Here is a 16,789-nt window from a genome sequence, read left to right on the forward strand (position 1 = left end):
ACGTACGCTCACTGGCGCTGGCCGCTTGCCGAGACAAATTAAATTGACTTTCAGGCGTGCTGAAGGGTCACATGACAACCTCAGCCAATCAGCGCCAGTCAGTGTTTTGGCCACGCCCCTCTCTCACCCCTGCTCACGCTGACAGAAAAAATTGCCCGACACCCGAATGCTCATGTTTGTAGAGTTGGTGTCACCACTCAAGCATGAGCGCGGTCCGCGGCACGGGGGACGCAGCCCAAGTGTGTCAGACAGATTTGATCGCGTAGATTTTTTTATTTTTTTTTAACCAAACCTCCCACACTGTAGCCAGAACACAGAGACACACACACAAAGGTTGTGGCACGGAAGGATTACAGCCGCCGGGGTCCCATTGAGAAGCACTCCCCCTCACACACAATCGCGGTAGACACTCTCCCCAGAGCCACAGACTTTTGACCGATAGCCCGCTGTTGCGCTACACCTGTATGGCTTGACGTATTTTCGGAAGTACTAGTACAGTACTTCCACAAAGTACTACAATAAACTAATAGCCCATGTATTTATGGAATAAAATGATAACCGTTAAAGCCCCTAGATATGATCTATTTCTGGAGGAAACCGCATTAATACTAAAAGGACCCCAGACACCTGACCCAGAACACTTCACTTCGATGTCAGGAAACAAAAACCAAAATACAACTGCAGGGTGAAAAATGGTAATCATGCCACGTTTTATTTGAACTACCTTGGGAAATTAGTTACGAAGAGAAATTAATTTGCCTTGTACGGAGGTCGAGAGATCATCCAGTATTCCAGTGAGGATTAAAAAAAATGTTATCTCCAGTGTTACGTTTAGATATGAAAGTGGTGGAATCTATCCATTTAATTACTTAGCCAAATGAAGTCCCGGGTTTTTTTTTTATATATAAAAATGTACAAACTTGAGCGATGTTGGAAAAAAGGAACATGCATCAGAAAGAGAACTGTTGGCGAAGTCTGTAGTTTCTTCCGAACTGAGGTTAGTTCCCATCAGATGCCCCAAGGGTCCAGTTTGACATCAGTGACACTTCATACAGTTACACCTTTTCTTCACGTCCGTCGGGTCTTTTGCCTTTTTGGGAGTCTTTTTGCATCCTCTAGGCTACCAATGTCAGAGCCCGTCTGTCCCAGAGCACGTACTCCCTGCAATCGGCTCGTCAGCTGAAGCAGCAGGGGACTGAGCTGGCATAGGGTAGAAAGACGAGAAGAAAAGGGTTTTATTGTTTTCCCCAGTAAGTGGATAAGGACTTCACAAGACAGGTGACTGCAAGTGTTATTGTATTTTATCATCATAATGCTTGCCTATGTATTAGTGAAGGTACAATATAAAAACGTGTGTGTGAGATGACGATAGATGAATATATTTATATGTATATCATCATCTCCAGCCCTGTCTATCAGCTTCTGGATAAAGGCCTTACCAATAATAAATATCTAATGCATGCGTATGCATAACAAGAAATCAGAGCGTATGTTGACACGCGTAGGCATATTGTAGGTTGTGATTGCTTATATTAGGTAACCCTCAGGAATGAAATTATGCACAAACTTAGACGTCACAAGTCTCTTCTTCAGAAGGACCTGCTTAATATTAAGTCTAGAGAAGAATGTTGTGGTTACACGGTTCATTCATTATGTGCTCTACAATTACACTCAATTAGCAAGTAATAGGCAGCCCCTAAATATCTTCTCATGGTCAGAAACGATGAAAAACAAGTATTTCCAATACAAATATCCACAATGGAGAAAGAACAAACAGGCACATTCAATTTGGAGGTTTGGGTCATTTGTTTCTGACGGCAATTTCCGACACCGTCTAACCTATCCTTCAGCCAAAAACTATTTACCCGTCGAGTTAACAGAGCGAGATGGATGGGTCCGCTGAGCCCCTTAGACTTCCTACGCAACTAGAAAACACGAAAACCGAGTGGTCATCATTCAGGTTTCTAAGCTAGAACTACCGATAGATCATAGGAGAAAGCATTGAAATTATTTTGAAGTTGGCATTGTTAACTTGTGCGTTCTCACAAACATATGCGGTTATTGACGGTGCACATAATCCAGCAGTTACCTTGTCATGATTGTAGCCAGCTAGTAATAGCAGCAGTGTCAGCGGCAGTGCAATGTATGAGCCTTGCACAATATCCTGTTCAGGTAACTTTCTCTAATAAAAGAAAGCACAAAGGAAAGAATTTCAATGGTACGGTATACATATTTAGGAAACTTCTTTACAATTATTAATATAGATGTCATTTTTTTTTAAATAGCTGGCAAATGAAGGTGGATCTTACACTTACCGTAGGGTTGAATGTGAAAGTGATGTGTTTGTGGTATCCAACTGTGCTGAAGGAAACCTGCGGCAGTGTATAGTCGTACTGAAATTTCGATAAAGTAGAATCCAACAGCACAACATAATTCTGTACATGGAAGAAAAAGAAAAAGCAGAGATCATTTTAACTTCAATAAAAAGAAGCAGACTCAAAATATCGTATAGAGCAGAGTGGCCAACTCCAGTCTTGAAGGGCCAGGTATTTGGGATATCCCTGCTTCAGCACAGGTGGCTCAATCAGTGGCTCAGTCAACAGCCGAGTCACTGATTGAGCCACCTGTGCTGAAGCAGAGATATCTCTAATACCTGGCCTGTTCGTGGCCCTTGAGGATGGCATTGGCCACCCCTTGTATAGAGTTATTGTAACAAAAACTGGATTGTCATCAGGTTAGGATTATTTTACTGGCCCAATGTAATAATGACACAGATTTTTGCCGATACCGCATTTTACATATGGGCCTTAAAATAAAAACTGCTACCATTTAAATCAGTCATTGTTGATTAGAAAGTTTATTGGTGCCTCGACTAACCAAAAATGGTGGTTTTGACTTAAATGCTTTAAATTAGTTTGTGCTTTAGTAAGAAAAAGTATCTCGGATTTTTTCTTAATGACCACAACAGGTTTTTAGTTATAAGATTCACGTTCTTCAATCACAAAAGCAAACATCAACTGGAGCCAGCAACATTCACAAAGCGCCAGGAAACAACAGTATTTACGAAGACATATCCAGTCACTCCAATGGTCTGTGTGAAAGAAAATACGTTCATCAAAACAGGATCGACATTTCGGTCCAACCATGGAGCTTTGCCAAAGGTTCATGGTTGGACAGAGCGCTAATCCTATTCCGATAATCATCTTTTTTCTTCACAAACACCGCTGGAGTGACTGGATATTTCTTCGTTTGCTATATACAAGTCTCTCTCCTGGTTACTCTATCTTATGTTCACCCGTGGCAGGACTGCAGTACCGTGGTGCTCTGAACCTTACTCATTGCATATCTGCTAATACATCAGTCGTATTGTTAGCACTTTGGGGCAGTGGCTCCATCTCGGTATGATATACTGTGTTAGTCGTCACAGTATTACGGGTAGTATCATGTAATCAGTAAAGCATGGAGTACACTGGTGGGCACTACATGAACGAGACCTTTACCTCTCCATCTCTGAGCAGCGGTGGGAAATGGAAAAACAAGGACTGTCCCAAGGATACGGATTGTATTGGGTTGTCCAAATTTTCACTTTTATAAAGCTTTACCTAGGTAAATTGAGAAATGAGAACCTATATGAGCAATGTACACAATATGGCAACTGTATTAGGTGTTCTCAAACTTAATTAATTTAACACATGGAAGCCCAACCCTCTCTAATAGCGCGTCTGAGATCAGATGCATTGTAAGGAAGCCCAACCCTCTCTAATAGCGCGTCTGAGATCAGATGCATTGTAAGGAACCCCAACCCTCTCTAATAGCGCGCCTGAGATCAGATGCATTGTAAGGAACCCCAACCCTCTCTAATAGCGCGTCTGAGATCAGATGCATTATAAATACTTCTGTATTTGGTACCATTTTCAAACGACCTGAAAATTGCAGGAAACCCTTTAGGGATGCCCGGGGAACCCAAGGTCTCCAAGGAACCCTGGTTGTAAAATACTGATCTAGGGAACCAGGGCCCCCTGGAGCTGACCCTCCCCTCCCCTTACACCCCCCCTCCCTGTAAAAATAAAGAGGTGGCTCGATAGGGTGGATTTCTCCTTTAAGGACTCCCAACTCAAATACCTACAACAGTTGCTAACTTTCCCTTGGGAGTGTTTGCATTATACTTGAAATATCATTTATGTCGAAACAAATATCAGTAGGTTTTTAAAATACACTAAGAAAGGAAGTTTAGGAAATGTCTCTCTTTAGAAATCCAACACATTTGTTTTTTGTGCAAAGCACGATTCTCTTGTTGAGAGCAGAAGGGCCCAAGAGTCGCCCATAACTTGAAGGTCCTCTTTAATGGGTATTTCCCTAGCCCTGTGTTCATGCAGCTTCATATCTTCCTTTCAGCAACAATGTTCAATCCCAGCCCGTACATTGCTTATTCTTAATGCCGATCACTTGGTTTTCCAAAAATATATATTGCAATTCCTTGGAAAATGGCACCCGGGTGAGAAACCTGGGATTCGTAAAATACGACAGACTTACCAGCAAGGTAGAGAGATATTCAGATGATGTAACCATATTTCCACTCAGGTCAAACTGGTTAATCTGGCGGAACGCAATAATGTTCACATCATCGATGTCACGATCGCCAACCTAAAATAAAATACATGTACATAATGTGAATCTTGGACAAAAGGAAGGATACCAAGATTTGGGATACAGTAATGATAAAGAACACTTATGAGCACAGTCATGCCTGAAACAGGTTCCCAAGCCCGCGTTACCAAATACTCGCACAGCATGCAATGCTTCCCCTGCACCAAGGGATTCTGGGTAATGACATACAAATGGAGCACTCACAGTGGAGCGCAACACTTTTGACCTCATCCACTTTTAAGTGAATCCCTTTACACTTAAGCCTGGTTTATCACGCAGCTTCAACAGCACAGCCTGGGTGAAAGTACAAGGCAGCACGACTACCAAGGCAACGGCTCCACTGTTGGGGTCCCAGTGCGAGGATGGTTACCGGCCTCGCATAGCGAGGATGGTCGTGCCAACATTAATCAAAACAACTAAGCAATATATTTACTTTACATGCCTTTAAACAAATGTATCGATTTTTCTACTTAAATGAATTTTTCTTTTGCAAGAAAAAAAAAACAACAAAAAAACATGTCTTGGTTTTATTGAAACTGAAAGTAATATTAATTGAAAGTAATTAATTACAAGTAATATTAGTTGCAACTTTATTGAAACTGAAAGTAACATTAATCCTTTTTTTGCTGCTCTATAAAAAGGTGGACATAAACTATTCCACACTGTAATTGCTATAAGGCCAATATGTTACAAATGGAAATAGGGTTGGGTGCTACGTCCATATTTTCCTGGGTCAATATCACTTCATATACTCACCTCAAAAGCCAGATGCTGTGGCAAAGCACGCTCAATGTGATCATTTCCCTCTGGCTTAAGCTGTATCTGGTACACACACCCAGGCTGCAAACCAAGAGATACAATGGCATGGCAATAACCATTAGCTGAGTACCTGTTCCGTCACTTCATTTTGGGCACACTCATTCACATTTATTTTTGTATATAAAAATTAACAAAGTGGTAGTAGGCGTGTACGAACCTTTAAGCACTAATCCCCCTACCAAATTGCGGACCAATAGGAAGCCGTAACATCATTGGTTGTGGCTTCCTATTGGACAGCCATTTAAATGTCCCTTCAAAACCAGGAAGTAATACCAGCAGCTTCATTGGTAAGGGTCCTGGAAACCAGGGGTGTCACCAGAGCTGAAAATAGTGGGGTTCAGCTCTGGAGGTTCCAACCAGCTCCAATTCTGCACAAACTAAGGGGTGGGGTTAGTAGGGGAGAGTGCGGCTTTAAGGAAGTGTGTGCTGGAAGCTGAATTAATGCATTACCGTTAAACATAGCTCAAGTTATATGGGAAAGGTGCGACTCTCAGCTGCAACTCCAATACAAGATGAGAAGACAGGCTGTGCTTTAAATGCTAGAGCACTTGGCCTCACAATAACCGGAAGGCCCGTCCTACATTAAACAGGTCAATGTCACGACCACGGTCCTACTTTGCAGTTCACACAAGAAGTTAACAAATGCATGAAAAAAAAAAAGACTCCTATAAAAGTGTGAACTGACGGCAGGAATATGTATTAAACCACTATGGTTATAGGGAACAGTGTATAGTAGGCAATTGCTCTATGCGGTGCCACGGCCATATCTTATCATATGCATTTTATTGCCTTTTATAGCCAAAACGTGCAGTAACTATACACAAACAAATTCCAATTCTGAATAGCCACTCCCCATACCAAGCATGATCTAGCCCAGAGAATCCCGCCTGCCCCACCCATGGTGGGTTGAAGTATTGGAATCTGCTTGTATCTAGTTATCACACGTTTTGGCTATTTTTAAACAATTTAATAAAATGTATAATTTTAAGATACGTATATGTCAGTGGACCAGCATAGACAGTTCTATACACTGTTCCTTATATACTCGAGTGGGTTCGTACATATTCCAATAACAAGTGCACACTTCTAAAAGGAGTCTTATTTTCAGAGTGTGTTTATGAGCTAGTAGTTTGGCAGATAATTATACAGCAGTATCCCCCTCTGTGTAGGCTGTCAATACAAAATGTTACCATAGCACCCAGGAAAAGGCTTCCGGTGTCTCATTAACACATACTATGGATATGCCAAAGTCAGTAGTAATGAAGAGGAGCCATGAACAGGTCAGGCTTTTGACGGTACGTAGAGTTTACAAAAACTAACAGACGGGTGGCGTGGCCGCTTCACGGGTTGTCGGGTTAAGAATAGGTCTCAAAATCAATAGCAGAGTTGTAGCATGCAATAGAAAAAAAAACAGCCAATATTGCAAGAAATGTCTGCTTTGAAAGTCATTTCTGTGAATGCTGTAACACAATGCAGATAATTACAACTGTAGACTATAATAATATTTTCAAAGTAAATTAGTAATCGCCTAATGAACTGCAGTAACCAAGTGACACTAATGCAGGACACACATCACAACAGTGCTCAGCCAATCTGCACGCATCCCAGCCCAACTACAAGTATCAATATGCCATCCTTATTTCAACCAAGAAGTTGTGGGATGTCTAATCAATACACCTCCCAAGCCAAACTTGGATGGTTTTCTCCAAACCTGGTTAAGCCCGTGTGCTTAACTCCACTGCCAATTAAAACACAATGCAGAGTAAGTGACACTACACTTCATGTGAGGTAGCACAGCCCAAAGCCAGAACATCATGGGACTTGCATCTGTGGTGCCATAAAAGGCAATATTAATGTATTTCCTCGTGCTTATAAGCCATACAGAGTAGTCTGTGCTCTGTGTAACCGTAGATAACAGAGTTGATCGATAACAGAAGGTCTAAAAAGCAAATCCCTTCACCACATTTATTCCATCGAAATATAATATTCTTCCCTTTATTTCCCCGGGGGTCGGCAGTAACTGGAGACTGGTTTTCCGGTCCAGCTCACTTTGCTTGAATGAATGTAAATCAATATGCATCTTCTAGGTACGGCGCTGGTCATACTAACCAAGCATTGGGTAGCCATACTTACCCGCAGACCACGGAGCCGGAATTTACCCTCTTCATCTGTGACCGTGTCTTCCCCATACATAGAACAATCATTCTGTCCTACGGCTTCCACGGACACGCCTTGCTCTGGTTCGCCATTTAGAGAGGACACGGTGCCGTAACAACTGGAGGAAGGTATTATACATCAACACTTACTACTGTTAGCCACCATCTCAGGGCGTCGCTGTATATCTTTCACCAGATCAAAACATGTAAGCGTTAAATAATATTGTTATTACATTTACTGATGGAATGAAGCTTCATTTGTTCCTGAATAATACGCATCATCAGGTCAGCCTAGCATTTGATCCTGTAGCTTTGAATGTGTGTTTTACATATATTTTTGTTCAAAATAGCATGTTCTGTTAATAATAAGCAACGTCATGGGAGGGCTCAGTGAGTAAACTCACTGTCTATAAACAGACATCTGAGTATGAATCAGGGGAACCTGGTTCAATTTCCGGTGTCAGCTCCTTCTTGTGACCTTTGGCAAGTCACTTTATCTCCCTGTGCCTCAGGCACCAAAAACATCGATTTTAAGCTCATCTGGGCAGGGACTGTGTCTGTAAAAATCCTACGTGCTGCATACCGCGCGCTGTACTGTCATTGTGACGCGCTTTGTGCCCCATTGGGAGAAAAGCACTGTATGGAATAAAGTTATTATTATTACGTTTCATACATCTGGGGACTTCAAGCATTACGCTTTAAGCTCACGCAGTTTACCAAACTACAAGCCTTTGCTGGAGAGCTGGAATTCTTTTACAAAATAGTACGGGGAACTTATTAAAGATGTACTGTAAGCCACCACTTCTCTATACTATTTTCTATCAAAGCAGCATTGCAAAAAACAGTAATAATGCAGGTGTCCCATGCTCAATTTAAATACAATTATATGTTGCAAAACTAGGGGAGAACATTTTCGGAGCGCTGTGTGGACAATCTCTTGATGCTTTAGTACACAGTGTATAATTTGACAAACCAATTTCATGATGTATATTGAGATAGGTGACAAAATTTATTTGGAGCAACGAACATTGCTCTAAATCCCTACTTTGGCGTTTTCTGTTGGGACAGATAAATGTGGGATATTAACGCAGACATATGGTGCACAGAACCCTATTCTAAGGAAAAATCTGAGATCTGTACGCTGATATCTTCACCATCAAACCCCCTCCCTACTATTTACAATAACGCCTGTGTGTAAGAAGAACATACAGTATCGCCCGCACCATTGCTCAGCAACAGGTGTATTGTGTCCGTAAGCATTTTTAAAGGATGTAAACCAGGGGTGGCCAACTCCAGTCCTCAAGGGCCACCAACAGTTCAGGTTTTCAGGATATCCCTGCTTCAGCACAGGTGGCTCAATCAGTTGCTCAGTCTTCGACTGATTGACCCACTTGTGCTGAAGCAGGGGTAGCCTGAAAACCTGAACTGCTGGTGGCCCTTGAGGCCTGGAGTTGGCCAACCCTGATGTAAACTATTAAAAGCAGCAACTCCTATTATCCGAACCCTCTTTTTTTACAGGATGTAAACCGAGGGTTGCTCCAGAGCTGAAACAAGCTATTTTTAGCTTTGGAAACCCTATGGGCCCCGAGATATAACCGCCGACACTACCGGCATCACTTCCTGGTTTTTAAAGGCGATAGAAATTACGGTCTAATAGGAATTCGCAACCAATGGTGTGGCAGCTTCCTATTGGTCTGAGATTTGGCAACCATTTTGTTTCCCCTATGGGAGATGAAAATCTCTGTAAATTCAGCCCCGCGGGACACCCCGGGTACAATGCTGTAAAAAGAGACGGGATTTATATCTTTTAATTAAAACCGACTACTCACGAGTCACAAAATTGCCCCACTTTTGCCTTGATATACAGGTGTAGCAGATTTTGCACCTGCTGAAAATCACATAGATTCTCCATAAGATTCAATGGCGTGATAAGGCAGAATATGAGACCATCATTCACCATAACCTTTGCCTGTCTCATTGGGTTTATATTAAGACAAGATGTGATTAGTGTACATACTGTATTATTTGAATGAGTGTCAGACACAGAGTTCCCTTAAACTGACCTGTAAGCGGTCCTGTGAGCAGTGATTGTAATTTTCAGGTTCTCTCCCTCCTGTGCTGCGATCATCTGGGAAGAAGGCTCAAATCGAAACTCCTTCATCATGGGCTTAAAATAGTACTGACCGGGGCTCTGAACAGAACAAGGCTTGAGTTCAGTTACAAACATACATAAGTGCTGTGCATCTCTTCTTAAATAGGTTCAATAACTGCCTAACATCTCTGCCTCAATCCATCACCCCTTATTTACAAGGCTACTTAGAAACAAGGAGAAGAATGACACTGCGTTTATCTCAGCTGGGCCCGGAGATACTTGCCAGTATCATGGGAACAAAGGGTATTTAAATCCACCACGTCCCAATAGGAAGCCGCAACTGCTTACGGGAGATTTAAACCTCCATTTTGTTTCCCCGGGAGGGGAGGAACAGGCGGCACCTTCCCCAGAACTAGGGGGACCATGGAGCTGAAATTAACACAGTTCAGCTCTGGAGACCCCCTGCTACCGACCCATGTTATAATAAAGCAGAACAATTCTGTGTGGGGACCTGCTCCTATGAAACGGATGAGACGATTCCTTTTCTCTATTATTAGCAAGACCGGAGTATAATTTCACCACGATAAGGACTACAGGTGCAGGAACAAGCTACATACAGAGGAAACCCATTCTCATTACACAAGTCAGAGCTACAATTGGGAGAATGCGAATATTACCAGATTGGAGAATGTCAACATCCCATTTTCTTGGCTAAGAAGGTTCGAGCGAAATGCGCCCCCACTGAGAGACAGAAGAACCCCGGCCAGGGGCTGGTTATCTTCAGATGTGATCTGTTTGGGAGAATAGAGAAGCCAAAAGCACAGATTAACTTCTTCTCTGCCTGGGGGGACTGCAGCGCCGGGTTCTGCATTGTGGTTAACACAACCGAACATCTAGAGCAAGGGTGCTCACCCCTCCCCCCCAAACAGGTCAGGTTTTCAGGATAACCCAGCTTCAGCACAGGAGGCTCAATCAGAGGCTCAGTCAAAGACTGAGCCTCTGATTGAGCCACCTGTGCTGAAGCAGGGAATGATTGAGCCACCTGTGCTGAAGCAGGGACATCCTGAAAACCTGACCTGCCTCAACTGCCGCTTGAGGACTGCAGTTGAGAACCCCTGATCTAGAAGACAGTATGCTAAAGACCGCAGTGCTCTGAAACTGCAGGAGACGGAGATGAATTGGATGAAGAACCCCAACAGACTGACGAGCAGTACCTCGAACGTTACGCCTGCGAGGGCGAAAGCGTTGAAATCTCCCACGGTTTCATCCACAGCCGTCAAAACAAACCCTTCTTTTTGTGCCGAGATGGTATATTCCAAGTCACTGTGTAGCGGTCCCACACTGCGCAGCCAAGGAGGAAATAGGGGTTATGTAAATGCGTGGGTTATTATTATTTGTGAAGTGCCAACATATGCCGCAGCGCGGTACAACAGAGTGACATCCATTGCATCAACTGAAGGACATGCGAATAAGGACAGACAAGCGCAAACAGATACAGGAGGTGTCCCGCAAGAGCTTACAATCTAGAGGGGATAAGGGGCAATGTTGAAACAAAAAGGTACAGTGGCTGCTCATTGTGGGACGGAGTGCGCCTTATAAACAGTGGCAAATTTACCATTAGGCAAAAATGGCCGCCCGTATACATTTGCCACGCTCTTGGGCCTATCGGGAGCATGTGCCTGGGGGGCGGGGCCAAGCCCACAGGGAGGAAGTAGCATGAGCAGGAGAGAGGTGAGGATTGGGGTCTGCCTGGACCTGTCTTTTCTGTGACGCTTCCCAGTTGTATGGGTGACTCAGCAAGTTAGCATTATAATTACGGGTGCCAAGAGACAAAAAGCTGGAGAACCACTGTCTTACATAATGCCTAGGGAGAGCAGATTGTTGATGTCATATTTTAAATGGCTTTTCTCTTAGGATTCTTATGTAGAATATGGAAATCCATGCACATCATTGTAGTACTGACCCTATTACTTTGCTTGCTGCATAATTATGTTTAAAGAGGTTTTACATTAGCCATAGAAATAAAATACACAGCTGCAGTCAAAAGCACCAACCTATACGAGCCTTTATCATCTGTGAAGACAGTTATGAGGGGGGAAGTTGCTCCCTTTTCACTGATGACAATTTCCACACCTTCCAACTCTGGATTTATCTGCCCTTCAAGAAACAGGCCGGCTTTCCCCTGAATTTCTATCATCTTCCCAGGACAGCTGTCTGGATAGAAAAAAAAGTGTGCGTGTTAAAGTGGAAGCACTAGAGGCTTAGCAGCAAAATTCCATTAAAAATTGGCATTTTGATCCTACAGTGGAACAGTCACCCAGAATGTCAACCTGATGAAGACTCCATTATGGAATTGAAACGTTTGTATTTTTTTTAAAAACAATAATGAAGTACTACTACCGACGTGGATACTCTAGTGTGAGGAGTACTGAGCTCTGGTAGCAAATCACCGACATTTAAACTATTGTTTTATGGGATTGTGCTAGATCTGATCCAAGACCTTTTTTCCTTAGTGCATTGGTCTGCGTGGAGCTCCAGCAGTACTGGACAGGAATGGACAATCAAATCACACTCAACAGTAAAGAGTTTGAAACCATACAGTCACAAGTGGTGACAACAGTAGCATCAAATGACTCATTATTTTATGTTTAGTTCAGTGATGCCATAAAACCCCAAATGGAACAGCTGGCCGTTGCGCTCTCTGTGTTAGCCCATGGGTGCTCAACATCAGTCCTCAAGACCCAGGGGGTCTCCCAAGCTGAACTGTGATAATTTCAGCACCGGGGACCCTTGCTTCCATATGCATATACCTCCGTAGGGGGTGCCAGGAGCTCTGTAGTCAGAGAAACGGTGTGCCTAACATAATGGCTGTTTAAAATGTCCCGCGGGCCAATAGGAAGCCGTGACGTCATCTGGTGCGGCTTCCTATGGGCCCTTGACTGGGACTTTTAAATTCCACAGGCATACCAGCACCCCCTACGGAGGTATCTCAGGAAGCAGGGGGTACCCGGAGCTGAGATTAACACAATTCCGCTTCGGACACCCCCAGCTTCAATCCTGTAATAAAAGATGAACGCTGTATTGCGGCTTTAACCTTAACGCACGCCTGTGGGTATGAACTGCTATAGCAACACCTTATTATCACAAACGGCCATTCTAGTTAGCGCAATGCTCCTTACAACAGAAAGCATTACTTCACACTACTTTATTGGTCTTTGAAGATATGTGGTAAGGCTTAACGTGACACTTTGCGCATCTGGGCCTCTGTGTCAGAGATACTAACAGAATAAAGCACAGACATTTACAATCATTACTGTATTTCCCAATTACTGTAATCTACTGACAAATTGTGATGCTTATTCTCAAACAAGGTAACATCAATCATTATTAAAAAAGAGCAATCCAAGCAATATCCTACATGTTTTAACTAAATCAGTTCTATAGTAATAGATAATACTTACTGCATTTTTTTTATTTTTATATTCAACTCTTAATACCATTTTGAATGAGTTTTAATATACAGAGCATCCATTGATTTCTATACTGTAGGGCCCCGCTTCGTAACACTTTCCTGTTTGTGATCGTTTGTTGCCAATGTTTCCAGCAGTTTGAGCTGCAAACTATAACAATGGATGTTACCATAGTAATATAAGAATACGTTGTAGCTGCTGAGTTACACTGACTGACGGATTGATTTGAAACTGAAAGGCAGCCATTTAGTGAACCATAAGCAGGATTTTGCTGATCGATCACGGGAGAACTAATCAATAGGCAGCTTAGGTAATTAGTTTTCAATAAAAGGTAATCAAATGCTGCAGATGTTAAAACAAAAAAAAAAGATTTTTTAAGTTGCTTGGATTGCCTCTTTAACAACATAACAACCAAGCACTTTAGAGAAGACGGCAATTAACTCCTCTGCAGTGCATCACGGACCGCAAAATAATTCAATAATCATGATAAATTTGGCCTTCAAGAATGGAAAACGTACCTCCGCTGATCACAATCTCCAGAGACGGCGGGTAGAAGAGCAGTTCTTTCGACGAAGGCGTCACTGTGATTTTTTCACCAGGTCTACAAAAGGAGCAAAAAGGTTCATCAAACCTGCTGCTGGTTCTGCAATGTCAATCCCTCGCTTCACAAGACTGTCTAAAGTCATATTTTTTTTGCAAAAGGTTTAAATGTATAAGGAACCTGGAGAATACATCGTATGGAAAGCCGAAATGCAGAAAAAAACTTAAACGCAGGAGGGTTGAAACGGCAGCATTATCAACCCGCTGTTCATCCGATATACCCCCATGATCCTTCAGAGCAACAATATACCCACACTAGCCAATCAGTGGGTGGGGGTGCCATACTGCATAGCAACATTCCATCATAACCGTGAGTTCCAAAACAGACAGCACGTCTTATTTTGGCTGGAAGGAATGGAGCCGCTGAATCAGGAAGCATAGCACAGTCCTGCCATGGGTGGCAAACTCCAATCCTCAAGGGCCACCAACAAGTCAGGTTTTCAGGAAAACCCTGCTTCAGCACAGGTGGCTCAATCAGTGGCTCAGTCTTCAACCGAGACACCTGTGCTGAAACATGGATATCCTTACAACCTGGCCTGTTGGTGGCTCTTGAGGACTTAAGTTGGCCACTCCTGGTCTACATTATACTACACTTGGTTTTACAGAACCAAGAAGCAGAATTATTCTCAGCTGTTTCAGCTGTTGGTGGCTCCTCCTTCCCAGGTTTTAAGCCCCGCCCCTCCCCACTTCCCAAGTTAGTAGGTCCTTTCATTCTGCTGGATATAGATCCAATGTGGTCTTTCTCCCTCCTAATAGAGGTAAATGAGAATTTTAATCCTAATAGAGGTATATTAGTATTTTATCTGCTAGTGTTAGGACTTGCGAACAGGGTTTGCCTTGTCGTGACTCGCAAGCTTACAACGCTTTGGCCAAAGGGTTAAACTAAATGACCCTTTTTCAAGAGAATATATAAGTATTTTACTGTGTATTTCTGTCATGTTGGATGTAGCATTGGGCTTCTCTGTCGTCTGTTGTATACACTTGGTTTTAACCTGGTGAATGATCCGTGGTTGAAATATGAATGTATGAGCTGTGTATTGTGTTCAGCTTGAGGAACCCCCGGGTGTTACAGAACTTACCTTGCCCAGTAAGAGAATTCATATGAAAATGGTCCCTGCAGCTCATCTACGAGTTCTTGAACAGGTGGCTTTATCCCAGTCTCCTCTGAGCCTGCTCTCTCTCGCTCCAATCTGCGAGCTTCAATTTCAGCCAGCTGCTGCTCGCGACGCGTCTCTTCCATAGACTTTAATGGTCCTAAAACAAGAGCTGGTTCACTGTCTATGGAAGACCTGAAAGAAGCAAATATTCCGACTATTAAACAGTCTGAAAAATACCACCGGGGACATTGCAAAAAGTCATACATGTAAGCGGAAAGGTTATTGCAAATAGCATGTAAACACATTATGCAATATTCATACTGATGTTGTGGTGTTGAATAATATTGTTTCTAATAATAATAATACATATCTTTCTTGTATAGCGCTAACAGTGTATGCAGTGCTGTACATACATTTTTTGCAGGAACAAGTTCCTGCCCCGTAGATCTTACAATCTATTTTGATAATGACTTGCCCAATATGACATGGAGCGGACACCGGGATGTGAAACGCAGTCTTTACTCACTGAGCTGCTCCTTTAGCCCAGGTCTCACTTCATATGCTGTATGATGACCATTCATTCAGAGATTTGTATTTTAATGAACGGAGGATTAAGTTAGACATAAAACTAACATTAAAAAAAAAAAAAAAATCAGTTTTCACAGATAAACTGCTGATATAAACCCTATGCTTCATATAGGTAGCACGAATAAATTCACAAATTAGAAATACAACAGCTTTATGGTTATAACAAGTGTGGCACTAAACTGATCTTTAATAAGAGCAAATCTTTATTCTGCCATTGTTTAACATTACACCAAATGTGGTATGCAGCACATCCCTGTGCTGTTCACAGCTTATCTAACCACCCTACAAAGCTGCAGTACAAGGTACTCAGATTTAAAGCGGCAACCCAAGCTTTATACACAATATTAAAGCAGTGGGTCTCCGAAGCTGAACCCCATTCATTTCAGCTCTAGAGACTCCCTGCTTCCAGAGATACTTACTTCTGCATGGGGTGCCGGTAGCCACTCCGGCTCACTAGCTGGGGTTAACGTAATGGCCGCTTTTCAAAGCTACTGCGTCCTTAGGGTTAATAGGAGGCTGTGACGGCATCCGGTGCGGCTTCCTATTGGCCCATGTGACGCGGGAGCTTTAAACGTGTAGGAGATACCGGCGCCCCCTTCGGAAGTACTGTATATCTGGAAGCAGGCGGTCCCCGTAGATTAAATTAATGGTTCAGCTCTGAAGACCCCCCGCATCAAACTCACTTGGATTGCTCCTTTAAAGAACAAGCTTTTATATTTAACCCATCAGTATTTTCTTTCCCTTCCTTTCTTTTCCCCCCCCCCCCCAACTGTAAAAGGCGGCATGGGGTGTCTCTCTCATCCTTTGAAGTATAATGCTTCAATCATGAAGTGCAGAGTTTGTAGCCGACACGGTCATTGCTCTTACTTAATGGTGACGGTCACATCCATTAGCTTATCTGTGGTTATTGCCCCGAGGACATGGTGTCGCACTGCAGTCAGAGTCAGAATGCTGGGAGAAGATCTGGTAATTAGAGAAGCACAAGAAAGAAACGAGGCTGTGATTTGCAAAAAGGAATTTAAAGAACACAAGATGAAACAGAGCAACATAAACTGTGAAACCAAAACGGGACCATACATCGCATATTAAATATAACTACATATTTGGGAAGAGGACAACAGAACCTCAATAGCCCAATTCCTGACAAAAGGGTCCGCCGCCCAAAAACATTGCCCCTCACTTTCTTCATGCAGTATTAAAGGTGCAAACCCACAGTCGACCAGTTTACTTTCTTAGTGGTCTCTGAATGGAGAGCTGTTTTGTCAGTCAAGTGTTTCCTTTCCCATATCCCTTCGCCCCTGTCCTCATCAGACAACCAAT

At 42.9% G+C, this 16,789-nt stretch overlaps 1 protein-coding gene across 1 annotated transcript in view; it reads right to left on the minus strand.

Moving 5' to 3' along the window:
- Positions 1-679: 679 nt before the first annotated feature.
- The window catches only part of LOC142463397 (BOS complex subunit NOMO3-like), a 30,645-nt gene continuing 14,535 nt past the window's right edge, over positions 680-16,789 (minus strand). The window contains exons 18-31 of the mRNA XM_075566078.1: positions 16,337-16,432; positions 14,864-15,073; positions 13,703-13,785; positions 11,769-11,928; positions 10,929-11,055; positions 10,392-10,505; positions 9,686-9,813; positions 7,600-7,741; positions 5,404-5,487; positions 4,534-4,644; positions 3,501-3,602; positions 2,316-2,435; positions 2,090-2,182; positions 680-1,200 (exon numbers count right to left, since the gene is read on the minus strand). Coding sequence (XP_075422193.1) covers positions 1,069-1,200; positions 2,090-2,182; positions 2,316-2,435; positions 3,501-3,602; positions 4,534-4,644; positions 5,404-5,487; positions 7,600-7,741; positions 9,686-9,813; positions 10,392-10,505; positions 10,929-11,055; positions 11,769-11,928; positions 13,703-13,785; positions 14,864-15,073; positions 16,337-16,432 — 1,702 coding nt within the window. The 3' untranslated portion in view covers positions 680-1,068. The remainder of the gene's footprint in view (positions 1,201-2,089; positions 2,183-2,315; positions 2,436-3,500; positions 3,603-4,533; positions 4,645-5,403; positions 5,488-7,599; positions 7,742-9,685; positions 9,814-10,391; positions 10,506-10,928; positions 11,056-11,768; positions 11,929-13,702; positions 13,786-14,863; positions 15,074-16,336; positions 16,433-16,789) is intronic.

This window comes from Ascaphus truei, chromosome 11 (assembly GCF_040206685.1).
Source record: "Ascaphus truei isolate aAscTru1 chromosome 11, aAscTru1.hap1, whole genome shotgun sequence".
Lineage (NCBI taxonomy): Eukaryota > Metazoa > Chordata > Amphibia > Anura > Ascaphidae > Ascaphus > Ascaphus truei.